The 27,565-nt window shown below is 23.5% G+C and overlaps 4 protein-coding genes across 4 annotated transcripts; 3 read left to right on the top strand and 1 right to left on the bottom strand.

Moving 5' to 3' along the window:
* Window positions 1–756: 756 nt before the first annotated feature.
* On the top strand, window positions 757–5,451 carry MKS88_005607 (uncharacterized protein; the record flags this gene model as incomplete). Its single annotated transcript, XM_067218886.1, has 9 exons — window positions 757–978; window positions 1,242–1,335; window positions 1,694–1,773; window positions 2,086–2,728; window positions 3,347–3,422; window positions 3,658–3,791; window positions 4,022–4,095; window positions 4,399–4,469; window positions 4,668–5,451. The coding sequence occupies 9 exons, from the start codon at window positions 757–759 to the stop codon at window positions 5,449–5,451; spliced, it is 2,178 nt and encodes a 725-aa protein (XP_067070816.1).
* Window positions 5,452–7,382: 1,931 nt separating this feature from the next.
* Window positions 7,383–10,045, bottom strand: MKS88_005606 (uncharacterized protein; the record flags this gene model as incomplete). Its single annotated transcript, XM_067218883.1, has 10 exons — window positions 7,383–7,418; window positions 7,520–7,579; window positions 7,738–7,809; window positions 8,069–8,136; window positions 8,357–8,454; window positions 8,663–8,928; window positions 9,103–9,140; window positions 9,216–9,255; window positions 9,513–9,604; window positions 9,970–10,045. 10 exons carry the CDS (start codon window positions 10,043–10,045, stop codon window positions 7,383–7,385), a joined length of 846 nt encoding a protein of 281 aa, XP_067070815.1.
* A 4,654-nt stretch (window positions 10,046–14,699) lies between these two features.
* Window positions 14,700–20,786, top strand: MKS88_005605 (histone-lysine N-methyltransferase; the record flags this gene model as incomplete). Its single annotated transcript, XM_067218882.1, has 1 exon — window positions 14,700–20,786. One exon carries the CDS (start codon window positions 14,700–14,702, stop codon window positions 20,784–20,786), a length of 6,087 nt encoding a protein of 2,028 aa, XP_067070814.1.
* Window positions 20,787–26,412: 5,626 nt separating this feature from the next.
* MKS88_005604 (heterochromatin protein 1) lies at window positions 26,413–27,231 on the top strand (the record flags this gene model as incomplete). The annotated part of the gene is made up of 1 exon (XM_067218881.1): window positions 26,413–27,231. The coding sequence occupies one exon, from the start codon at window positions 26,413–26,415 to the stop codon at window positions 27,229–27,231; it is 819 nt and encodes a 272-aa protein (XP_067070813.1).
* Between the last annotated feature and the right edge of the window lie 334 nt (window positions 27,232–27,565).

The following is a 27,565-nucleotide window of genomic DNA, read 5'->3' as shown; positions in this document are numbered from 1 at the left end:
AAGTATACAATAGAAATGTCGTAGAAAGTAAAGCATATAAAAATATGATAAAGGCAATGATACATATATTATATTGTATTTTACTGTCATTTAAATATATTTGCACTCAGTTATTCATAGATAAAAACATATACATTATATGTATAAAACTTTTTTTATTTTCATATAATATGCTTTAAATTTTCGTTTTTTCTTATTTCTTTTTTTTTCTTTTATTATTTTTTTTAAAATTTTTTTCTTTTTATAATTTTTTTTTTTTTTTTTCTTTAATTTTTTTGTTAACTAAGTTATGTATGGCTTATTGCTCGTTTGCCGCATATGTCTTTATAATAAAATATTAATTTTTAATTTTTTTAAATTTGAAGCATTTGAAAATAGTTCTCGTGTAACAAAGTTGTGTGTGTTTTCTATTTTAAGTGCTTTTTTTTATATGTGTTTCCTTTTTTTTTTAGTTTTTTGTAATTTTTTTTTTTTTTTCCTCTAGCTCATTATTTGTAGTTGTTTTTTTGCTGTGGCTTTTTCTAGTGCTCTAAATTTATTGTTGTTTATAAATATTCATGTAACTATATTAATTATTTATCTATATATTACTTTTTTTTTTTGTTGTTGTTTTGTTTTGTTTTGTAAGTACATATTTTCAATTTTTAATTTAATATTTTTTAAAAGATAACATAAACAGTTATGAACTGCAAGTACTAGCAGTACAAATAAAAATAAAATGTTCCAAATATTAAGACAAAAAAAAAGAAAAAAAAAATGCCCTGCATAAATGAAGGAGAACCAATAACACCACGAATCAAATTTAAAACAATTGAAAAATTTAGAGATCAAAAATATATTTCAGAACAAGCTTATTTAGTACCTGAAAACAATGGATGTGCTGTTTATTTAAGTTATGAATTAAATAGAACACTGGAAAATGTTTTTAACAAATATTCAACCAGTGGGTATATGGGGGTTAATGGATTTATTAAAATGGTAAAGGAAAAGAATATAAGAGAAATGCATTCTAATTTTTGCGGCACATTTGCTATATTTTTTCCATGTTTTAATTTTTTCTCATTTTAATTTTTTCTCATTTTATTTTTTCCTCATTTCAATTTTGTATTATATTATTTCACTCCGTTTTACATTCATTTTTCCTACTTATTTGAAACTTTCCTACTTCGTAGTTTCTCTTTTAATATTTTCCTGTTTCATACTTCCGTATTTCGACTTTCTTTTTTTTTTTTTTTTGACAGTGTTATGACTACAACTTACTGCCTAAATATAAAAACAAAGATACATTATATTACATATTTAAATCATCAAAATCTTCAAGCTCAAGAAATATAGGTATGTTTTTCAAACAAATATAAAGAAAAGGATTAAACACTAAATTTAATTTAATGTCGGGTGTATCTTCTCATGATCATAAGTTACTTTTTTTTTTTATTACATGCGTAGTGGTGTTGTCATGCACAGATTTATTTTTATGTATGGTGCTTTAAAAAATTACACGCATGTATTTTTTCTATCTTTTGATTTTTCTATTTTCCTATCTTACTTTTTTATGTTTTGTTCTATGATGTTTTATTTGGTTTTATTTTGTTTCACTTTATTTCGCTTTATTTGGTTTTATTTTGTTTCGCTTTATTTCATTTTGCTTTATATAGCTTTATATTTTTTTATTATGATTATTATTTTTTAATAGAATATAAGCATTTTTTTCAAATACTCCAAAGGTTGAGCGCGTATTTATTTCGCAAATTAATTATGACAGAACAGGAAAAGGTACAGCTCAACTTACAAGTTGTAACATGCATATATAATTAAGGATAGTCATAATATATGCATATAAATATATACATATATGTATGAATGTATATTTGTATATATATATATATATATATATATATATATATATATATATATGTGTATTCACAAATGAACAGATTTAATAACGAATCAATAAACGAACGAAAGAATATAGATTTTCAATATTAAAAAATAATTTAGTTAAAAAGTAAATTAATTATACATAAAATTGTGTACAATTTTTTTTTTTACTCCCCCCTCTTTGCTCCACTTTTCCTTTGTTAACAGCTCAATGTTCTAATTAAACATTTAACTTCTTTAAAAAATATAAGAGAGAATGTTAATCATCAAAAGTACAATGTGGGAGTGCAAGTGTCAGTGAAAAAAGAGAGTAGAGGTAACAACACAGTTTGTGATATGGTAGATGAATGTTGCGGTACTGTTATAGAAACAAAAAGTGTAGGAACTCTTTCCCACCTTACAGGAATAAAAGATGATATAAGTATTGGGATGGATAAGAAAAATAATAAGCTAGATATAAACAAGGATAATATTAACTCGTTTACATTACAATCAGAAAAATCAGAAAAATTAGAAATAAAAGAAAGAATTAATGAAATAGAAAAAAAATACTCTGATACAGAAGACATTAATAAAAAATTAAAGGAGGAAATATATAATGCCTTAAAAATTATAGAAGAAAAAAATGTAGAAATTGAAGATATTAACAAAAATAAATCAGTACAATTAGAAATTGAAAAAGAAAAAGTGAGTGAGTTAAAAAATGAAATACAAAAATTACAAAATGAAAAGCATGATTTTAATTTGAAGGTGACAGAAAGAAATTCCCTTTTGGAGAGTAAAAAGAGCAAGCACTTAACTAAGGGTGAGCGGTTTATAAATACAGAAATCAGTTACTTGAAGTTAAAAAGTATGTTTTATGATATACATACGTGCATATATGCATATGTACACATGTACCCATATATACACATATATATATATATATATATGACACTAAAAAATAAAAATAAAGTGATAAAGGCAAATGAAATATATGCACAAACAAGAATATATTTTAATGGTCATGAGGGAATAACGTGTTAGAAGGGCGAACGTGAATTACTAGGGTTTTTCACTTGTTCTCTATATGTTACACTACGTGAACCTAAATATATGTATGTACATACGTACTTGCATAATACACACATCCTTGGGCAAATGCATAAACATGTTCTAATGCCATACATAAAAGTATATCACTAAATACACCTATAAAAATATTCATACAGATACACATATAAAGCAAAACGGAAAATAAAAAACACAGCATTATAATTTATCGTACGAACAAATTTTGCAATGGCATACTTAAAAAATATTGTTTTTGTAATATAAATATTATGAACATAATAATTTGTTGCAATAATTACGTGCTTGTGCTGTTTTGTTAATTGTACTTCATTAGCACTGTCTGACTTATTTATTTTTTTATCTATTTCGTTGTTTTATTATATATTCTCTTTTTGTTTACTTCTTTAAAATGCAGGATTACTTATTTTGCCGGGTGAAGAAGAGGCAGAGTTAATGAAAGTTTTTTCCATATACAGCAAATATTGCGGAGAGTAAAGATAAAATAAAGGAAAAGATATATTTAGGAATATGAGATACATGCATAAGCATAATATAATATATTTATTATATATATATATATATATATATATATATATATACAGGTCTGCATACATTTGGCTGAATTTATTAACATAATTCATGTTACAGTTATTCTTAATAGTGATATGCTTGTCAAACTGCTTTTAACTTTTAAAAAATATAATTTTTTTTTTCTTTTTAATATAGAATTGTAGAGTACGTAATGAGCAAAACACTGTGTGCTAATTTTTTAGCTACATATTATTTACTAAAAAAGGATGAAAAAAATAGAACCAATGGGAACATAGATATAAGGACTTCGGAAAAATTATTTAATGAAGGTACTAAACAATAAGAACACAAAAAAAAAAAAAAAAAAAAATATATATATATATATATATATATATATAATATATATATATGTACATATACATGTTAATATATTTGTAGTGTGCATAACAATGTGAAATTGCTTTTGTTTAAATATTGTGGCTTTATTTTTAAATACCACATATATATACTTCATATAATTAAATGGTGTTAATGAATTTTCTAACATTTTCGTTTATAGTACTGTACAAAAAGGCAATCCTAGAGAAGACTGATGAAAGCGGCGACGTTCTGACATACTTTTACTTTAAGCTCGTAATATATAAATATCAATATACACCTATATATATATTTATAAACACATACATACATGTACTTGTACACACGTATAGTAGATATAACCTTTTGTATATACTCATATAAACATGCATGCGCGTCCTACAAACTAACGGTTTTTCGAACCTTTTTTCTTGAAGGAAAAAATTAGTAGAAAAAGGAATTTACCTGTTTGCATATTTTTTTACGAAAACATGCTATGATAAAAAGATTTTTCATTTGTTCCTCTTATTTGTTTTTAAAAAATATTTTATTTATGAAGTATATATATATTTTTTTAAGTTTCTAAGTGCAGTAGGAAATTATTTGTACCCTGAGCTCACCGAAAGAGAAAGCTTTTTAGAAATTGTTCTGTAAGATTAATAAAGTATCTTAGAATAATATGCAGACATAAATACATATACATATAAATGTACATATATATATGGTTTATCTTTTCTACTATTCGAAGTACACCTATATTAATGCACTTAATTGTATTTATTTCATTTTTTTGAAAAAGGAAATTCTTGTAATGTTAATAAAATTTTTTTTCCATTTTTTGTTCGTAGGAACTATGTATTGTTTCTGAAAAAGAATGAAGATTTCATAAGGTGGAAGGAAGAAAATACAAAAGTGAAGACCAATAATAATAAAATGATTGTAGCATGTTCAAATGAGTTAACAATGTTTGAGGATGACATTGTAGGAGGATATACAAGCAGTGAGAAAAGTGTTACTTGTAACAGTGTAAATAAAAAAGGGAAAATTAAGCTTGATATGATTACTACTGAAAAGCGGAGAAGTGGTATTAGCAAAAGTGGTTATAGCAATAGTGATAACAACAATGAAAACTTAATTGTAGAAAAATTACAAATTGGCAGTTTCATCACAGATCAATCATTTGAATTTATTGAGTCAAGTGAAACCAAAAAAAAAAGTAAAAAATTAAAGGAAAAGAAAACAAAAAATAAAATGGAAAAAATTAACTATAATAATAATAATAATGGAAATAATAGTAAATACAATTATGATATCAACTGTTTGAAAAAGGAAGGAGAACACAAAGGAATAGGTGGTTATGCTTCATTTAACGAAAATTATAAATCTATCGAATCTTATCGCTCTAATGATTTTCATTTTTCTTCAAGGAATGAATACAGAATAAAACCATTAAAATTGAATCACAATTTTTTGACCACTCCTAAAAAAGTTCATAGAAATTCTACAACTGCTAATACAAAAAAAAATAAAATTTTTCAAAATTTTTTTCCTCTGTATGATATTGAAGGAGAATTATGGCAAATGAAATCCGAGAAAACAAAAAAGTTTGTACCCCATTTTGGAAATGAGTAAAACTTTAATGCTATGTGCATCTTTTCCTTTTATTTAAACATTTGCATTAAATAAGAGTTTACGAATATATGTATGTGTACGCATGTATGTATATTTATATGTACGTATTAAAATTCTATAAAATAGAGAAAAAAATTAAAATAAGGTAAACCTCAAGAAAAAAATAAATAAAACAAACAAACTAATTAGCCAACCATCTAACTACGAAAGAATAGTATTATAATTCAAATTTACTCGTTTGCTTTTTATTAAAGCTCTTTTGTTGAACCCACGACATTCCTAATGTCATCACGATCATTCTAAAAGAAAAAAGCAAATAATGTGCGATAAATACATGAACATATATATAGGCTATAAATAAGTGAACATATATATATACAATAAATAGGTATATATATAAATATATAAACGATAAATACGTAAATGATAAATGCTGAAAGGGCAAATGTGGCATATCGTGACAGCTTAGAAATATTGACTTTTTAGAATAATATTTTTTTTCTTTATGATAAATATTTTTTAAAAGAATATAGGACATACATAATCATAGGTAATATTGAAACAAGGTTTAATTCTCCATTTCTTGCTGTTAAGTATATGGAAATTAACACAAAAATAACTACAAAGATAACTTCAATCACCTAAGGAAAAAAATACAGAAATGTCTGAAAATAAGAACACAAAGTAGTTATTAATTATTAGGTTTTATGAATATGTTCGTGAGTACAATATTTCTTTTTTATCAAGTTTATCAGTTTAATATTTGAAAGGGGTAACCTTAAAAATTACTCCAAGGAAAATTGCTAAAAAACATAAAATAAGTATTCCTTCAAGTTCACCTGAGTATACCTCTTTTTTGTTGTATTTATATATCAGCGTAGGGTCTTTTGGTTCTACACACAAAATAAAAATAAAGTTATGCAACAATTAATCATCGAAAAGATGAAGCAGTGAATTATGACGAAAAAAGAAGCGGTGACGCAATACAAATCAAAAAGATGAAACGATGCAGAGAAGCAACGAAATAATAATAAAATGAACTACATGCACTGGCACATTATTTTACAAAAACAATAGTAAAATATATAAGATATATATATTTCTTAATAACACTTGTTAAGAATAGGGGAAAAAATTAAAAATATAAAACATACCAGATGGTATTACCACATTTAAAGGCATTTCGCTTACTGTAAGTTTTGAAATGAAAACTACTGTTCACTCATACAACATAAAAGTTAAAACTCTTATAATTATAACTGTACGTAAAAATAACCAGGGATAAAAGAAAAAAAACAATAATTCTGTTCTATTACAATTTTGTTAAAAGATAAATTAACAAATAACCTTCGCAAATTATTTAAAAAATTACATATATATATATATGTATATACCGTGCAATTTTTACTGAGAACACAACAAAATAGCTAGAAAAAAAAAAAAATACTTTTTTTGATGGTATGTATTTCCATAATAATAATGAAAAAGTTCCCTCAAACAAGCGTATCTTAAATATATATATATATATATATACTGTATATATATAGCTAGTATATTTATATGCGATTATTTTTGCAACTATAAAAAATTACAAACAAAATAAGTTTTTAAATAAAAAAAAAAAAAGTACAAAAGATGTAAAAAAAAATTGTTTCCTGTTCAAATATTTAAAAAAAAAAAAAAAAAAAGATTGGGGCGTGTACTAACGCGTAAACATGTCCAGTTATGTTTATTATACACGTTTATCACCTGGCATCGTCTTAGAGATACCAAAAAAGAAAAAAAGATAAAAAGAATGTTTTTATATATAAATAAATTAAACTCATAATGAACTGTTTATGCACAAAAATTACGTTGATTAAACAAAAATTTGTATTACGTTTCATGTTTATTTATTTTTTTTTTAAGGTTTTAAAACTAAAATATGTTTACTAAGTTATTAATCCCAATTTTCTATTTTTTTGTTTCTGTCAGGAAATAAATAAAAAATACGTTTATAAAAATTTATGCAAAAGAAAAAATTTTAACAATAATAAAATATGCATAATTATTTTCTTTAAATATGTACCAAAATGTTTATCTTCTGATTTAAGAAGTCTCGTTCGCTTTTTAGCCTTTCATTGTTCTTCTACAGAAGGGAAAGTCGGACAATGGGATGTTTTACATATACGCACGTATACAATATATTTATATACGCAGTATATTGTAATCAATTTCGTTAGCTTGTTTAATGCTATTCGTTTTAAATTATTTTCTGTAATATATATTAAACATTTGTTGATTTACGTTTTCCTTTCCATGCTCGTCATATTGTATTTCTTCTAATATTTCTTCAATAACGCGTCCCCTTGAGATGCACTAACAAAAATATAATAAAAAAAATTGTCAAAAAATAATTGCGCGTACATAAAGTTATATATGTATATGTATGTATATATACATATCAAATGGTACAGAAAGGTATATAACTGAAAAATGTAGAATAATTCATTAAAAAAAAAAAAAATCCACTAAATATATAAAAGACAGAAATAAGATTAATTAGAAATATGTAACACTTGTGTGAAGTACTTTCTTTCTTTTTTCATTTTTTGAGAAAATATTAACAACAATAAACCTTTTCTATAATTTTTGTCGTAATCTGTATTTCATTGATGGCTTCCCTTTTACTTCGGCTTTTAATTTCTGCATTTAAATTTTTTATGATATTGAATAGATGCTAAATCATTCTAGTGCACATAATATGAGGGTATTTACAAACATTGGGATGTATGAACATAACAGAAAAAAAAAGTGTAAACGTGTATATATATATATATATATATATATATATATATATATGCGTTACTAAGTGCATATTTATTAGAACATGTATGTTTTATATCATTTTTATAAAAAAATTTACCTCCTAATCTTTCGAAATAGATAATTTTTAATAACAAATTTTTAGTTTCTTTAACATTTTTTATTAAATCCTTATATTTATTGTAAAGAAACAATTCCCTTAATAATAAGTACAGAATAGCGTATTAAATAAATAGGTATATAGATAGAATGAAGAATAAATTGAAGCATAAGTGGATGCATAAACGGATGAATTAATAGATACTTGTGTAGGTAAGTAATTATGAAAAAGTCACTAGACGTGTTTGTTATCCTGAGTTTTTTAAACTATAGCATTAGTCTTTGCTAAGCTGTTATGTTTACTTACTGATTGGTAAGAGGTTGAGGTAGAACTATTATAACAGGAGCTGAGGATTTTCCCTCTTTTTTTCTTAATTCATTATTTTTATTATCTAGTAATAAATTTGAAATATTTTTATCGTTTGCATTCATAATATCAGCTTCAACTTTTAGCCCATGCCGTTCTTCAGTTCTATTTTCTAACAATTTCTGAATTTTTTTTTTTTTTTTTATTTCGACCAAAATTGTAAGATGAATTAGACATGTATTATATAATATTAAATTTATATTACACTGCATTATGTAATGTTAAATTGTATAACATTACGTTAAATTATATTACATTATATTATGTTTAAAATATTTTATTTTTTATATTATAGTTAAATTCTACGTCATTCTCATATTTATAATTTTTTTTTTTCTTTTATTCAACTGTTCCTTTCTATTGGTGTTTTTTATAATTACATTTTTGTTTTCATCAATAATGCGTAATAACTCTTCCGCTGCTAGTAGGATTACAAAATAAAAATTGCAAAGGATTATTTTCATTTTTATATTAACAAATCAAAAAAGCTTACCATTATTAATAACCTTTTTCAGATAATTTTTCTTTTCTTTCTATGAGAATTAATTGAGACAAAAAAGGCAATACGATGATATATTGTTGTTCAAATCGATCTTCTTGTGACTTTTTTTTTACTTCATGTATTGTGATCAATATACGTATAAATAAGAGTTCATATATATAAATATTTATATGCGTCTATATGTGTTTGTATATATGTGTATATGTGCGTACGTATGTATGTGTATATGTGTTTGTATATATGTGTATATGTGCGTATGTATGTATGTGTGTGTATTTTTTCCATTACGTTTACTATATGATCGGTGCTATCCTCGCCCAAAAAAAAATTATTTATAATTCGCGGTTTATTAACACCAATGACAATTTTTGGGGCTATATCTGAAATTTGCAAAAAAAATTAAAGCACCTATAGTGGAATGTACTCACATGCATATATACATATATATACATAGATAAATGAATAAATACATGGCAGTATATATTAATTTGAGCCCTTCTTATGGCATAATGTTTATAATATAGCTGATAGGTAATAACTTCAATTAATTTCGCAAAATGATAAGTTATAATATAATCCCCTTTTTACACTGATTTAATTTATTTTTGCAACTTTTTCAATATTTGCAATTTTTGCATATACATTATGTACCTGCTAAAGTAAAATATTCAGTACTTATAATGCAGACAAATATATATAGGTGCATTATGGAAATTTGTAATTTCTATATGTATTTGCTAATTACCGAAATAATGTGGATATAGATTACTAACGTCCATTCTTCCATTTTGTCCTAAAAATGTTTCAACAAGGAAGGACATTAAAAACAAAAAAAATACGGTTTTCCTTATGTTCATTCTGTATTTCTGTTTTGAATGTTAGAGTTGTTAACAAAAATAAGAAAACAATTGAAATTAAACAAAAACACAAAAGAAAAAAAAAAAAAAAAAAAAAGAGCTGAAAAAGAGATAAAAATTATGGGGAAAAAAAAAAAAAAAAAAAAAAAAAAAAAAAAAATTTTTTAAAAGATAAACAAGCTTTTATTTCGAAATAAAAAAAAACAAATATATACGAGTATATGTGCATACGTTCACACATGGACAGAAGAAAATTAAATTATAGATAAAGCTGCCCGTAATAACTGTACATCAAATATAGAACCAGTCTTAATATATTTTTTTATAATTATCTCGTATTTCTTTTTTTCTTTTTTTTGACTCCTTAATCTGTGATGTGTACTTACATGAAATGAACAAGTTCTTTAAAGTATTGAAGTTCAAAATAGGATAAGCTCTATGTTTCCTAATTTTTATGCTTCTCAACTGTTCAACTTTTCAACGTTTTTAACGATTTAGTATTTTTTTTTTTTTTTTTTTTTTGGGAAGAGCGTTTATTTTTACAAAAAATTTTATATACGTATATTTTTTTAAAAGAAAATATGGAATGCAATTTTTGTAATTTAAAAGGAAACAATATGAAGATTTTTTTTTTCCCCCTTTTGCACATATGAAAATTGTTTTTTGTAATTTTAACTTAAAACGAAAAAGTGCAGTAATAAATGTCGCTAAAATTGTAAAGTTATTCCTTATACATACTATGTAGTGGGCGTATATCTAGTACTCTTTTTCTAAATAATATAGTATACTTTTGTTCGGATGGAAATATTCAAGTGTTAGACAAAGGTGAATATGTGTATATATATATGTATGTATAAATATGTGTATATACATATATATATGCATAAATGTACGTTAGTCGAGAAGTAGCAATTATAAACCTATTTTAAAAAATTTTTATGTTTATTCAAATACTGTTTAATATTGCTTAATTATTTTTAATACTGCTCAATTAGGTTTAATGCTGCTTAATTATGTTTAATACTGCTTAATTATGTTTAGTACTACTTAATTATGTTTAATACTGCTTAATTATGTTTAGTACTACTTAATTATGTTTAGTACTACTTAATTATGTTTAGTACTACTTAATTATGTTTAGTACTACTTAATTATGTTTAGTACTACTTAATTATGTTTAGTACTACTTAATTATGTTTAGTACTACTTAATTATGTTTAGTACTACTTAATTATGTTTAGTACTACTTAATTATGTTTAGTACTACTTAATTATGTTTAGTACTACTTAATTATGTTTAGTACTACTTAATTATGTTTAGTACTACTTAATTATGTTTAGTACTACTTAATTATGTTTAGTACTACTTAATTATGCTTCATTATGTACTTTTTTTTTTTTTCAATTAATTTTGTATGTTCATAATATTCTTCCATGCAATAATTTTCACGAAATAAAAAAATAAAAGAAATTAAATATAATATGCATTATTTTAAAAAGTAAATTCTTGAAAAAAGGAATAGATCATTAGATATGTAGCAGTAATTTATAAAGTGGTATAACACTACATAGACAAAGAATAAATTGCATTAAAGTAGAAGTAGTCTTTTACCTAAAATTTAAAATTAGTTTTTTTTTCCTTTTATACACCTTTAAATATCTCTACGTACTCTTTTATAATTATGATTACACATGTGTGACAATTTATCAATAGGTACTATGTTGATACCAAAAAAAAAAAAAAATAAAATAAAATACAGAAAAGGATATGTCTCATATTACCATAAAAAAAAAAAAAGAAAATTATAGAAAAGGATATGTCTAATATTACCATAAAAAAATAAAAGAAAAATATACAAAAGGATGTTTCATCATAAAAAAAAAAAAAAAATACTGCACAATTCATGTACATATTTTTTAAAACTCTTAGCATAGATACTTAAAAAACAAAAAGAAATTTATTCAAATAAAATAGATTATTGTAAATAATCTTAAAAAAGAAGTTTCATAATTTTGTAACAAAAAGGTTAAAAGTTGGATTAATTTTTATTTTTTAAATATAATGTAACGTGCCTTAATAATTCTAGTTCTGCAACTTTATGTATATTTTAGCATTTTAGTGATTATGCCTCTTTAGGAATTTAAAATTACTTAAATGACACAATTAGTATGTTTTATTTTGGAAAATGTGTGTATTTGATTTTGTTTAATTTGATCTAATATGACTTGGTTTAATTTAATTTAATATAGATGAAGTTATTTTTTTTTCCATTTCTTGCGATATATAATATACATAATTTTATCACCATAAATTCTGATCATTCTAAAATGTTAGCATTATTCATGTTATAGTAGATAACAATATCACTAACATAAGCAAATTAAATCTAGTTTAGTCACATGTATTTTTTTCATACCTTGAATTTATAAAAAGACTGTAGAAAAAAAAAAAGAAAATGAATATAAAAAAAAAAAATAAAAAAAATAAAACACAGGAAAAAATAAAATACATAACAAAATAAAAAAAAAAAAAATAAATAATATTGTTTTAAAATTTACCACTTATATCTTAATATTAAAAAAAACGTTCCCTTATCAAAAAAAAAAAAAAAAAAAAAGTGAAAATAAGGAATACACAGTTGCTGATAATTGCTAATTTTTCATTCTTTTTTTTTTTTTCGTTTTTTCTTATTTAATTTTTAGATATTTTTTTTTAAACCTTGAAAGAATTTGCTGTATCATAAGTTCTTAAAGAACTATACATGAAAATAAAAAAAAAAAAAAAAATTGTAGCACTAAGAAAAACATTTTTTGAAATAATGTTATTTTATATACTCTATGATACAAAATAATTATAAAAATGAAGTTTTATGCATAATTATTTATTCCATGTATACACATACTCGAACATCAATATATACATGTTCATATACGTGTACGTATACGTATGCATATACATATATATATATGTATGTAAATGTATTATGTGTACTGTTAATTTTATGCAAAAGTTTTTCAGTAAAATGAAAAATAATAAAAAATATTCCTAATGTATTCTTTTAATTATTATTAAAAAAATCGCATTCTCATTGAATATCACATGTAAATTTACTACATCTTTTTCATTGAATAATGAAAATGGACATGCGTACTTTTAACTAAAGTGTTTGTGAATTTGTTTCTTTTTGTTGTTATATATGCAATTTTATCGAAGAATTCTTTCATACTATGTATGCAAAACATATTATATATTAAGAATGTATACACATAAGTGTATGCATATATACTACTTACATGTATATATATAAATATATATACATATACACGCTCATACATACATACATACATATATAATTACGTACATGCATACATACAAACGTATACACATTCGTACATATATACATCCTTACAAAATGAACATAATAAAAAATACTGCTATTGCATATGTTTTAATGTGTTTAAAAGTATGACTAAAACATCCCACAAAATTTTCAAATATATGCATATACATATATATATATATATAATATGAATTATCATATATACTCATTATGCTTATTGTATTTCTTTATATTTCTTTCTTTAAAGTAATTTACGTAAATTAAAAAAGGTTTAAATTTTTTTTTTATGTTTTATACTCTTGTGAAAAATTTATGAAAACATTTTGCATTCTTTAAAATAACCTACTAATTAAAGTACATATAAGTCTATAAAAATGTTTATACATATGTAAGGACATATATAGCTATTTATATAACCATTTTTTCTCATTTTTATTATTTTGTTAACGTATATGTCTGATTATATGTGTAGTTATGTGTATCCTTTTTACCACAAAAGGATAAATTGTTTTGTGTAGTACTTTTTATATTTGGTTAAACACACATTGTTTAAAGAGAATTTTAATTTATATTAGTAATATTTTTTTTTTTCATGAGCAATGCGTCTATAGACATATGCGACTACCACGTAGTTTATCATATACACATAAATACATATATATATATATATATATATAAATGTATTTGTGTTATTAAACATTTATGTTGACAAGTATGAATTGAAGAATATTATGATAATACACTTGAGGTTTAATAATTTTTGTGGAATATGTGTTTACTTATATTCAGTATGAGAAATGTTCATAAAAAAAAAAAAAGAAGTTATGTTATCAATTACGTCATTATAGTGCATAAATATATGCACATGTGTATATATACATACTAGCTACTATGCAGTTATATATATACAAATATATTTATACAAGTTAAAAGAAATATAGATTATTTCTTATAAAAAATATAAATTTCATTTTATAAACGGAAATTTGAAACTTATTATGCAGATGTTAGCATGATGTTTTACTGAAGTAATTCAGAATAAATAATATATGCATACATATACACATATATGTATGTACACATGTGTGTATTTGTTCACTAGTGAGAAATTAATAAAGGAACGACAATCATTTGAATGTTTTGTTACTTTTATTTTTGCTCATTTTCACTATTTTGCCATATTTTCTCTGCTTTTCCATATTTTCAATGTTTTCCCATATTTTCCCTATTTGCCTTATTCTCCAAACTTTCCTACTTTTCCTTATACAATTTTCAACATGAGTTTCTCACCGATCAAATATGAATCTAAAATATTAAGCAACCTAGCTAGCATGTTAAAACTTAGGGAAAAAAGCGACAAAGAAATATTAAGTGAAATAAAAGAAGAAAAAGTAAATATTCGATTTGAAATTGATGAAGATATTAAAAAGGTAATTGACATTAATAAAATTAATTGTACATGTAATGAATCAAAAAAAAAAATGGAGGAATATAATGGGAAAAAGTTCGAGTACTACTACAATGTAGAAACATATGGTGTAGACTTTTTTTTAGACATATGCAATGCTTTAGGCAGATCAAACTATAAACCTTTTTTAACTGAAGAAGGAAAAAATGAAATTATTAATGGATTAAGAGTTAGAAGGAGTTCAAATTTATATAAGTTTGTTTCTTTCTTTTTAAGTAAGGAACGATTAAATAAAGATAGATTAAACGATGGAAAAACACCTGAAAATATTTTCCACTGTTTTAAATGCTTAAAGAGTGTATTACACATATATGCAGATAGTCAGAATAGTTCTAAAGCTAAGATGTTTTTAGGTGATACTTACATTAATAATAATAGTAATAGAAACAATAGTAGTAGCAATAACAACAGTAACAACAATAATTGTAACAGTGGTAACAGTAACAACAATAACAACAGTAACAGTAGTAACAATAGTAACAATAATAATGATAGTAGTGATATTTATAGTAATAAGTACATTACTGAAGAAATGGAAGATCATATAGAAAATGATAATCTAAGTGAAAAAGATAATTTTGAAAAGAGAAAAAAAAATCATAGGGATGGAATTATAGTTGTAAGCAAGTACAAATCAGAATTAACCTCTATAAGTAGAAAATCAAATGAAAAAATTATGAAAACAATATTTGAGCATACTAAAGATATGAACAATGATAAACGTAGTAATGTCTTTCAAAAAATTTATCCCTTTAAAAAGAGTAATACATTTGAAAAAGTTAATAAATATAGTAAATCACGTATTTATGATAATGATAAATTAAAATATAATAGTCAAAGTTTTCAAACCCTTAAAAATGAGAACAAAGATATAAGTACATATAAAAATATAAATAAAAAAAAATATTTTAGTACGCAAAATAAATCTTTGACAAGAAATTCTTATGGAAAGAATTATAATTCCGACTCGTATAATAAAAATAAGGAGACAAAAAAACGTAGTTCTCAAAAAAGTAAAAATAGTAGAAATAGCTTCCATTCATTGTCCAATAAAAACGTAAGTGCAACAAAAAAAAAAGAGGCAAATGATACCATATACTGCACAGATACCGATGTAGCAGCAAATGTGGACCTAAATCGGGAAGGTAATTCTAATGAAAAACATGGGAAAGAAGTTGAAAAGGGCCATATGAAAAGGACCACATGGTCATGTATGCCCAAGGGGGAGGAAACGGATGGTACGTCCCATGAGAACTGTGCTAACGCAATTTGTTCAGAATTGAAAAACGTTACTATTTCAGAGGAAAGGGAAAGAAATGAAGCAATGGAATATATTGGACCTGGGAACAAATTGGAAAAAGTAGAAAACATGAATCATTCTGATAATATAAAACATATGAACGGTTCAGAAATTTTAAAACGCGCTAGTGCATCGGAAGAAATGAGCAAAGACGATGGAATAACCGGAGAATTGGATGACAAAGATTGTGTGTTAGATGAAGTAATAACTGGTCTTAATAAATATGAAATAAACGAGAAAAAAGAATCTGTAAAAAAATCGTCTAATGAAGAAGAATCTTATTATAATCCAAGTGATAATGAATCATATTCAACGGATGATTCAAATTATAAAAAATATTTAAGGAAGAAGAAGAAATTACAGGATCAAGGAAAAATTGTTATCGATTTAAATATTATGCGTGGGAATTCCATAAAGTCTGTGAATAAGAGAGATAAAGATGAAAGACATGAAGAAAAAATGCAAGAAACATTAAGAATGAAACAAGTTAACAAAATACTAGAACAAAAGAAAATGATTTTTTGTAAAATAGAAGATATTGCAAAAAAGAGAAATAAAAGGTATGTAAAGACTCAAGTGTTGTCAGAGGATTCAAAAATTGAAAGAGTTTATTTTAGTCACAAAATAAAGAAATTTTATAATTCCAAATCGGGATATTTTGGTTGTGGTTGGTCAAATAATAGAACGGAATGGACACCATTTATTCATGCCCCATTTTTTGATAACCAACACAATGCAATATATAAAAATAGGAATAAGAAGTTATATGAGGAAATATACGATACATTATTACATGGTAGAATACATCCATATATAAAAATAGTGGAGTTAAAAGATCATAAACATCCAGTACGATTATGTACTCCATATACTGAAGACTGTTATTCTATTCTTTATACAGGTAAAAAGATAAGCTCAACAGATGATCGAGTAATTTTTGGTGAGTACACAGGTTTTGTTGCGAATAATAGAGAGTTATCCCAGGAAAAGCACCAATATATGTTTGCTCTAACGTTCAATAAGAAGGTATTTAATGATAAGAAGAATGTAGTTTTTATTAATGAAATAGAATCGGATGAGGAGGAAGGCTGCAGCGAAAACGTACCGTGTACTGTGAGCGACAGCAGCGATCATAACAGTAACATTAACAGTAGTAACAGCACTGTTGATAACAGTAACAATAACTTCAACCATAATAGTAGTGGTAACAATGACAATAACAGCAATAGGCATAGTGGTAATTACTTAAGAAATAATTTCGAAAGAATCGAGGGGTGTGGGAACGATCGACAGAGTGTTGTAAATGAGGATAAAGAGTGCGATGAGGAAATAACTAATAATATAAGAAAGAATGAAAAAGAAAAAATCTATTCCAATTTGATGAACATACAAAATAATAATCTCACAGATAAAGCGAACAAGGGAAAGAAGTCCAAAACATCATGTTTCAATAAAAAAGCGAAGGGATTAAACAATTTGGTTATACTTCCAGATAATTATACATATGCTGTTGATTCGTCATATATGTTTAATGAAATGTCTTTAGTGAATCATTATAAAACATGTTCAATTTTTAATAACTATGATTTCAGAATAAATGCCGAATGGCAATTAGTATACCTTGATGGATGGCCTCACATCATTTTAACGTCCATTCCAGGTGTAGAAATAAACACAGGGGAAGAAATATTCGCTGACTTTGGATTTGAGTGGTTTGAAAAAGTTAATGATATATGTTTAAACAGTTTTATTAAAAATTGTTATGAGCATAGATTAATTAAATTAAATTTGTGCAAAGAGAAATATTTTAATGGTATAGATGATATTGTAGAAAAATATAATTTATTAAAAACTCATACTACATGTAATTTATGTATGCATAATGTGAATACGGATTGTGGTAATTTTATTTACTGTTCAGGATGTAATCATGTATATCACTTAAAATGTGTTCATAAATTATATACAGAAGTTAATGAAAATTATGACTGGTTTTGCTCTAGTTGTGTTCAGCTCTGTATGAATATAATTAATCAAAAAGAATTTCTACAACATATTGAAAAAGAAAATCACAAGAAGTTGATTGATTTTTTTAATGATATATCATCGGTGGATAATTCAAAAAAAAATGCAAATGATTTATTAGCTAGTCAGAATAATAGTCAACCTAGTACCTTGATCGAACATGAAAATGGAAACAACAATAGTAATGAAAGGAACGACAATAATGAAAAGATTGACAACAATGGAAATAACAGAAGTAATGATGAAAATTGTTCAACAGGTTTCGAAAAAATAAGAAGATTACTGCAATGTAAGGAAAACATAGATCACTTAATAAAAAACAGAGAATTACTAAATGAGTTTTTACAAAAAAAAGAAAATGAAGTTAACTTATTAGATACTAAAGAATATGGAGATTTTAATTTTAAAGATGAACAAATTAATTATCTATTGAAAGATAGTTATGAACTTCATTTACTTGTTGAATATAAAAAAAAAATTGAGGATTTGTTAGTAAGCAGGGAGAGGGTTGATACCTTTCTCAATAACGAAGGTGTCAAACGTACAATGAAAATAAGGAAAAAAACGATTAATTATTTATTGAAAAGTAAAAAATTTATTGAAAACATTGTCACAAAATTAGGAGAAGAAGAGTTTTTCCGTCCCCCTGCTGCTTCTATATCTGCCTTAGCTGCTGATACAGCTTCTACTTTTGCCGCCTCTATCGGTTCATCTACTGTTCAGCAGAAAACACAAGGTGATAGTTTCGTAAAAATAGAAGAAAAGCAACAAGAGTTAGTGGATGATAAAAAATACAGTGATAAGTTATCGAACGATTCAAGTTATAATATACAGATAGATAAGAATAAGGTTAATATGATGGGTGAAACTAATGATGTTTGTGTTAACCTAGGTAAAAGGATATCGGATGAAATAAATTATAATAGTATGTCAAGTACATACGAACAAGTATTGTATAGTAAGTCAAATATGATAGTTAAAAATTTGAAGGATATAAAAAAAAACGAAAAGAATAATAGGGGGAATAATGGTAATATCAGTAACCTATGTTGCAACTATATGATGAAGTTAAGTAAAAAATTTTTTGGATTTTCTTTAATAAAAGATTTTGAAAAGGGCTTAAGCACAAATCAACCTTCCTTACCCTTAAATGACCATTTAAAAAAGTTATCTGTATGTTCTAATTGTTACAAAAAACATCATGATTTATCTAAGGCAATTATTTGTAGAGTTACGAAAATGCATTTCGAGGCAAATTACAACGATGGACTGAGTGAAGAGGATTTGTTTAAAACTTCTAGCGAATGCATACAATTAGTTATAAGAGAATTAGCAAATACCATCAAAGAATATAGAAAAAAAGAATTAAATGGAGCATATATTCAACACATGATTACAAGTGGTGGAGATACATTCAAGGATAAGGGCAATAATGAAAACAACATAGCAATAAAATTTAATAATTCTGTTACACCTAATAAAGTAAGTAGTAGTAGTGCCTTTTCTAACAAAAACCACATGGAGGAAGAGAAGCCATTTTACGAAGTTATTATTACCGCATTAAGTGATGATAAGAATGAAAAAGATAACAATATTATAACTGGGAATACTCCTCCCTTAAATGATGATAGAATGAATTATACAGGCTATTATACTGATAAGAAAGAGGAATCCAGTTTATTATTTCATAAACGCATACGTGATAATTATGATTACAGTAAAGAACGGTGTAACAATTTGAGTCAATTTAGGATTAACCAGCATCGAAACAGTATGATAAATAGAAAATCAACTAATAAAGATCAGGAATGTAGTGTAAACGAAACGCACGATGTTTATAGAGATGAAAATACGACCATGCCCAACCGGCATACCGATAGTAACTCTGCAGATAATAAAAATACGAATAGTGAATATTATGAAAATGAGAACGGAAAAAATAAGGAGAACGAGAATGACAAAAATAACGAGGGCGACAACGATAATGAGAAGGATAACGATAACAATAACAATGACAATAATGACTATAACGAGAAGAATAACAATAATGAGGAGAACGAAAATGAGAATGAAAACCTAGGGACTACTAACGAAATATGGAACAGTGAAAAAAAGAACTTCGACTATTTTCATAACAGGTATAAAATAAGCAATTTTATTCCCCTTTTTGGAGTTGAACTGGGGAAAACAAAATTTCAAAGAGAATTTACTAATGGTACCTTTGTAGGAACTGTTACAGAACAAATAAAGGATGAGCATGATAATAATTTTTTCGTTGTTACATATGAAGATGGTGATGTTGAATGGATTACCCCTTCCTTCTTATTTCAAGAACTTTTAAAACAGTCAACAAATAATTTGGAATACCCTTTAGCTAGTAACTTCAAAGAGCTGTTCAACCCCTATTTTAAAAAAGATATTAAGTTAAATAATTGCTCCTTAGAATTAAAAATTGAAAAAAGAAAAAGAAAAAGTAATTGCGAATATAATAGTAATAATAACAGTGTTAATAAAAGACAGAAACATGCACAGGAAGAGAGTTCTTTAAAAAAAAAAAAACAAAAGTTCTAATTTTTTTTTTTTTTTTCATATATTTTAGAAATTTTTTAAAGTTTTATTGTAAGCAATTTCGGCAAGTAATTTCATCTTTAAAAAAAATGTACGTGGGTACATAATATATATATATGTATTTGTACTATTTACAAGAAGAAATGTACTTAAAGGAAAAATGGGTGTAGCACAGTTTTCCACCATTTATTGATTAAAAATTAAGAATAATAAAATAACTCCACGTAATTAATGCATGAAAAAACAGTTTACACAAAATTATTTCCTATTTCCTAGTGATAAATTTAAAACTATTTTTTTTTTTTTTTTTAATTTTTTTTTTTTGTTTATTGTTTCACACATATTCCACAAATTTTTAGCAACCTACTGATAAGGGCATTTTAAATGTAGTTGTTTTAAGAATAATTAGTATTTATAACGGTAATAATTAAGAGCTAAAACATTTATTGCATTTTATTTTTTTTAAGGAAAGCAACAAAAAATGATAAAAAAAAAAAAGAACGAAATTATAGGTAGTAGGTGTAAAAAAGGAAACAGTATATATATATATATATATTTATGTACATATGATCTTAAAAAAAATAAAAATAGAAAGTTTCTTTTTCTTCGGAAAATCCAAATTACATCAGTGTAAGAGTATTCTACTTAATAAAATAAAAAATATATAAAATAAAATAATTTTAAATACCTCTCGATTGTTCCTTTTGTTATGTTTTTTTTTTCTTTTTCTCTAATTTTTGTTTTTTTTTATTATTTCTTAAACAACTGGGAATAGAAAAAAGAAAAAAAAAAATGAATTGTTCTCAATAAACCTTAGTAGAACAAAAAGTTGGCAAATATATTACATATATATATATATATGTACGTATATGTGTGTATATATGTGTATGCACATTTTGTGCATTTTTGATATGCGGAACTATATGCTCATCCCTTTTAATTATACCTTTTCATTAAAAAAAAAAATTTGCTTTGTGTAGTTTTTAATTTTTTTCTATTATTTTTTATGCTCATTAAAATCATTAATCTTTTTTTTTTAAATACGGGTTTAAAGAAAACGTAATAATTTTTTTTTGGTGTGTTTTGTTTTCTTGAAAAGGTGCATATTTAATTTTAAGTCATTTAATTATTATTGTAATAAAGAAAGGAAAATATAGTGCGTAAAATACAATATGAATTTTTACAAATTCAATATATATATATATATATATAATATATTTTTTTTTTTTTGAAATCTTTGACGGGTAAAACTTATATAATTTTTTAACTATTTTTATAAGTATCTTTTTTAAAACTCGTTAGTTTTTGTGCTAAACGAGTAAAAGGTAACATAAAATGTGATGATATTATAATTAAAGTAAAAATAAAAGAGACATTTGTAAAAATGTAAAATATGTTCACATATGCATTTTAAAACAATGCTAAAAGAATGTATTGCTTTATTATGTATGAACAAATATATTTTATGTCTTTTATACTTTTTTTATTTTTTTTAATTCTTCCTCGTTTTACATAAATTCCTACTTTTGCTAATTGTAAATTTTGATTATTTTACACATTTTTATAATTTTACACATTTGGATAAATTTTCCCACTTCACTGATTTTATTTATTAGGATAATTTGACTTATATGAATAATATTACCAATTTTGCTAATTTTACTCATTTGGATAATTTTATCCATTTTGTGAACTTTAATTATTTGAATAATTTTATCCATATTGCTAATTAACTAATTTTTCTAATTTTTGTTCCTTTATTTGAAAATTTTGGAATTTTTAAGCATTTTACTTATCTTAGTTACTCCACTAATTTTCCTTTATTAAGTTTACATATTATCCCATTATTTCCGTCTTCTGTTTTATTATTTCACATGTAAACTTATTATTAAATAAACGAGAATACTTTAATTTTGAAGCATATGTATAATATATATATATATATATATATTTATATTTATTTATTTATTCTTTAATTCATTTAATTATTCATTTATTTATTTTATTTTGTTTGAAAGTCTCGCAAAAATTATCATTTTTTTAATTTTACTGTAGTTGTTCCAATATATGTTCCAGTTATTAATTTATGCGAATTTTATCGTAATTAGTAGTAATAATATTATTGTCATGTTACTATTAACACATGTGCTAGTATGCTAAGTGCTTATTATACATTTTGAAGTTAGTTCAGTGATTTTTTGAGTTTTACCTCTTTATTCCACATTTCTTCCATTAATGTAATTCTTTTTTAATTTTTATTTTTACGTCAAACTTTTTTTTCTTTTTTTATTGGTTGAAATATTTGAAAAGAAGATTTTTTTCATATATACATTAAATGTGCACATTACAATTTCATTATAAAAAAAAAATATATAAATATGCATTCTCACAATGAATAATAGTGTTCGAAAGTTGTTGCTGTTAATTTAGGAATGATATTTTGCATACGCTATATATAACGCTAATGTTATACATTAAAATAAGCTAATTAAAAAGTTATAAAAAAAGAAATACATTATTTTATTTTTTTATTTTCAAAATAAAATAACAAAAATGATAAATCATTGCTCTCGAAGAGTTTAAAACTTTTTGAATATTATAAATACGAATATTTATTTTTAAAAAGTATAATACAAGTGGAAAATTTGTAAATTTCGAAGGAAAAAAATAATTTTTTTTTATTGCATTTTCATAATACTATTTTGGATTTCTTCTATTCTTTATAATTATTTTTATGCATTTTAAGATTTGTCATCTGTTTTCTAGTCCTTATTAGATATAAAGAGCAATTTTTAAGAATTTATAAAATTAAAATAAATATGCAAGTAAACACAAGAATTTAACATTCTTTTAAAAATTATATCAAAAGATGACCATATAATTTATTGCATTATATGAACAGATTATAATGTATTATAATAATATTTTCAAAACAAAAACAAATTAAAATAAATGTAGTTCAAAACAAAAACAAATTAAAATAAATGTAGTGTAATTCTTATACATAAAAATACATTAAGTGGCAAAAGTATGTAACATGAAAAATGTTACCCGTTTGAACTAAAAAAAAAAAAAAATATAATATAAAAAAATGTGTTATTAATTAACATTAGATTTTAAAATGTTTAAAAAAAAAAAATTAAAGAATTTTTTCTTGCACTTAATTCTAATTCTATATTATAGAAATCTTTGCATATTTATTTTTTTCGTATACATTGCAAAAGTGTACGCATTTTTTATCGCGACATTATAATATATATACATTTATACATATATATGTACATGTATATAAACACGTTATTGTTGTTTTTTTTTTTTTTTTTTATTTGGTTAGGAATAAAAATGTTAATGCACATTATATTTTTTTTTAAAATCAAAGAAAAAATAATAATAAAATAGAATAATAAAATAAAACAATTATTGCTATATTAGTATCTTATGATGAACAATAGATCATTTTCTCTTTCTTTTATCAATTTTTTTTTGAATTTTAATTTTAATCAATTACTAAAACATTCATTTTACATATGTTTTAACCTTATATAAATTTTTTTTTTTTTAATTCACAATTTTCTATTTTGCATATTTAGTTTCCATACTTCTTATATATAGATAAAAGAACTATATTAACAGTTTATTTTTGAACAGTTAATGTAAAATATACAATTATAAAACTTCAAAAAAAGGAAAAAAGTATAGATACATATTTATATTTATATGTATATATTCGTACATTATTATACGAAGAGGAAAAGTTGTATTACTATAATTTTCACTTGATACAACTACAACTGAAAAAAAAAAAAAAAAAAAAAAGGAACACAATTTACAAGTTTTAAATAATGTCCGAATTTTAGCGGAGAACAAAAAACCAAAGTTGCATCAATATTTTTAGCGAAATTTTTTTCTTTTTTTTTTTTTTTAATCCACTGCAACAATATATTTAGTGACGATACATATCTTTTAACAAACGAAATATAGTTTTTGTATTTGCCCTTTTTGTGCTATTAGATTTATATTATTTAATTTATATTTAATATTTTTTATATTTAATTTCACCAAAAAAGGAATTTAACTAGAATAAAGAGAGTAAAACAAGGAGAAGCCAAGTTTCGAAATGAATTCGAGCACGCTTTTAATTGTGCTAATGTACGAATACATGCATATATATATATATATATATATATAATATTTATATTAAATACACACATATTTAAATGTACATACATATATTTTTACATATATATTTTTATATAATATTTATATACAAAAATTTGTGCATACATACATGTATACATAAGTAAAAATATTTGTAGATGTATATTTGTGTAAATTCGTATGCATATTTGTACATAATATCAAATTTTTGTAAAAGTATACATATTCTTCATACACAAACACAACGTATTAAACATTTATTTGTACATATATATATACGTGTATATATTTTCTATGTATGCGCATACTTTTAACACTTTGCATATATATATATATATATATACATACATATTTTTTTTATATATATGCATACAAACATCCATACTGCATATATGCAACACATACACATGCATTACATACACCCGTATATGTATATATATTTATATATATGATATTTACCAAAAAAAAAAAAAAAAAAAAATTGATGTAAAAAATTATATACTTGTATGCATATATGCATACCGTAGTAATACGTGAAGGTTTCATAAATTATTTTTCACATTAAAATTTAACCTTTTGTATTTTTTTTTTTTTATAGCAAATTTCTAACGTATATAATAGTAAATAAAAAAAAAAAAAAAAACACATTTTTATTCAAAATAAAATATATTGCATACATACATATTTATTATTATATATATATATATATATATATATTTTTTGCAAGAAAAAATAAAAAAAGAGTTTTCATTAAAATGTGTTAATTATATTTCATTTAAAAAAGTATACTTGAGAAAATTTATATTTCTTCTGAAATTGTAAAAAGTTATATTCACAAGCCGCAAATTATATATAATAATGAATAATAGGATATAAAAAAAAAAAAAAGAAAAGAAAAATTAAGATTTTCAAAGTGAAAATTTTTATAATAATATTTTAAAGTTACACCAGAAAAAAAAGAGGAAAATTTTATATTATTTTATTTTTTTTACTTAATTTATTTTTTACTTTTTATTTCATTTTTATGTAAATATATTTTTGCGTAGTTTTATTTTTACGTAATTTTATTTTTACGTAATTATATTTTTACATAATTTTATTTTTACATAACTTTATTTTTACGTAATATTATTTTACGTAACATTATTTTTATTTTATATTTATTTTATTTCTTATATTTAATTTAAATCTCATTTTATTTTTATTTCATATTTCATTTTTTTTTCGTAAAAGCAAAAGAATATTACTATATATATACTTTTAAAAATTCTATATGTTTTGTACAAATAATAACAAAATATTTTTTTTTAAAGATAAAGAGGAAAAGAAAAACATTTATATAATAAAATCATTTATATATATATATTTATTTATTTATTTAATTATTCATATATTCATATATATTTATATATATAAAAAAGTAAAAATATTATTTATATATATTTATATATATAAAATTTAACGGGAAAAAATGACAGGATCAGATGAAGAATTTGAAATAGGTGATATACTTGAAATAAAAAGAAAAAAAAATGGCTTCATATATTTAGTTAAATGGAAGGGTTACTCAGATGATGAAAATACATGGGAACCGGAAAGTAACTTAGTACATTTAACAAGCTTTAAAAAAAAAATGGAATACTTAAAATCAAGCTATTTAAATAAAAACGATACAACTATTAATGATAGTAAAAATATGAAAAACCATCTTTTATCCCCATCTATGCAAGAAGAAGGTAGTAGTGGCGCAAAATCGAAAGGTAGAAATTCTTTAATTTCAAAGAAAAAAAATTATAAAAAAAGTGTAGCAAACAAAATGGAAAATAAAAAAAACTTATCTCCTCATTCAGATAATTCTTTTAAGAGAAGCGACGAAGAAGATAATGAGTCAATCAAACAAGAAACCATAACAATCAATTACGATAATGCGTTATTAAATGTAGAAGATGTATACAGCGTTCGAATTAAAAACAGGAAGATGGAATTCTTGGCTAGCTTAAAAAATGCATCTCCTCAATGGGTAGAAGAATCCAATATAAGAAGAACGGGACACTTAAATATTAAAGTTAATGATTTTAAAAAATATATAAGAAGAAAAAAAACGTCCAAAGGAAATAGGATTGTTATTAAAAATTTACATAATGTTGGAGATGAGTTATATATATCGGTTATACATAATATAAATAATAAAGAAATACATAGTTTATACCCATCAAAGGTTATTGAGTATATATACCCACAGGAACTTTTAAATTTCCTCTTGTCAAGACTTCGATACCGAACAGCCTAAAGTAAGCATATGTTTATGCCTCCATATGCACAAGTATATGTGCAAACGTACTTGTATAGTAAAGCGTAGTGATGTATGGTATTACATCAACGTAGTGCTGTATGTATACATACATATATATATTATATACATACCTATATATATGTATATCCATCTCTATTATAAATAGCCAAATGGGTAAAAAAAAAAAAAAGAAAAAAAAAATAGAAAAAAAAAAAAGTAGAAAAAAGATGAAAAAAGGAACATATATATACAGTGTATAAAAATATATGTGAACGTGTGAAAATTCTTTTGAATGTGTCAAAATTTATACGAATATATTAAAAGACAAAAT

Source organism: Plasmodium brasilianum, chromosome 14, assembly GCF_023973825.1.
Source record: "Plasmodium brasilianum strain Bolivian I chromosome 14, whole genome shotgun sequence".
Lineage (NCBI taxonomy): Eukaryota > Apicomplexa > Aconoidasida > Haemosporida > Plasmodiidae > Plasmodium > Plasmodium brasilianum.
The sequence above is the reverse complement of the archived record's forward strand: the minus strand, read 5'-3'. Positions and strand labels throughout refer to the sequence as shown.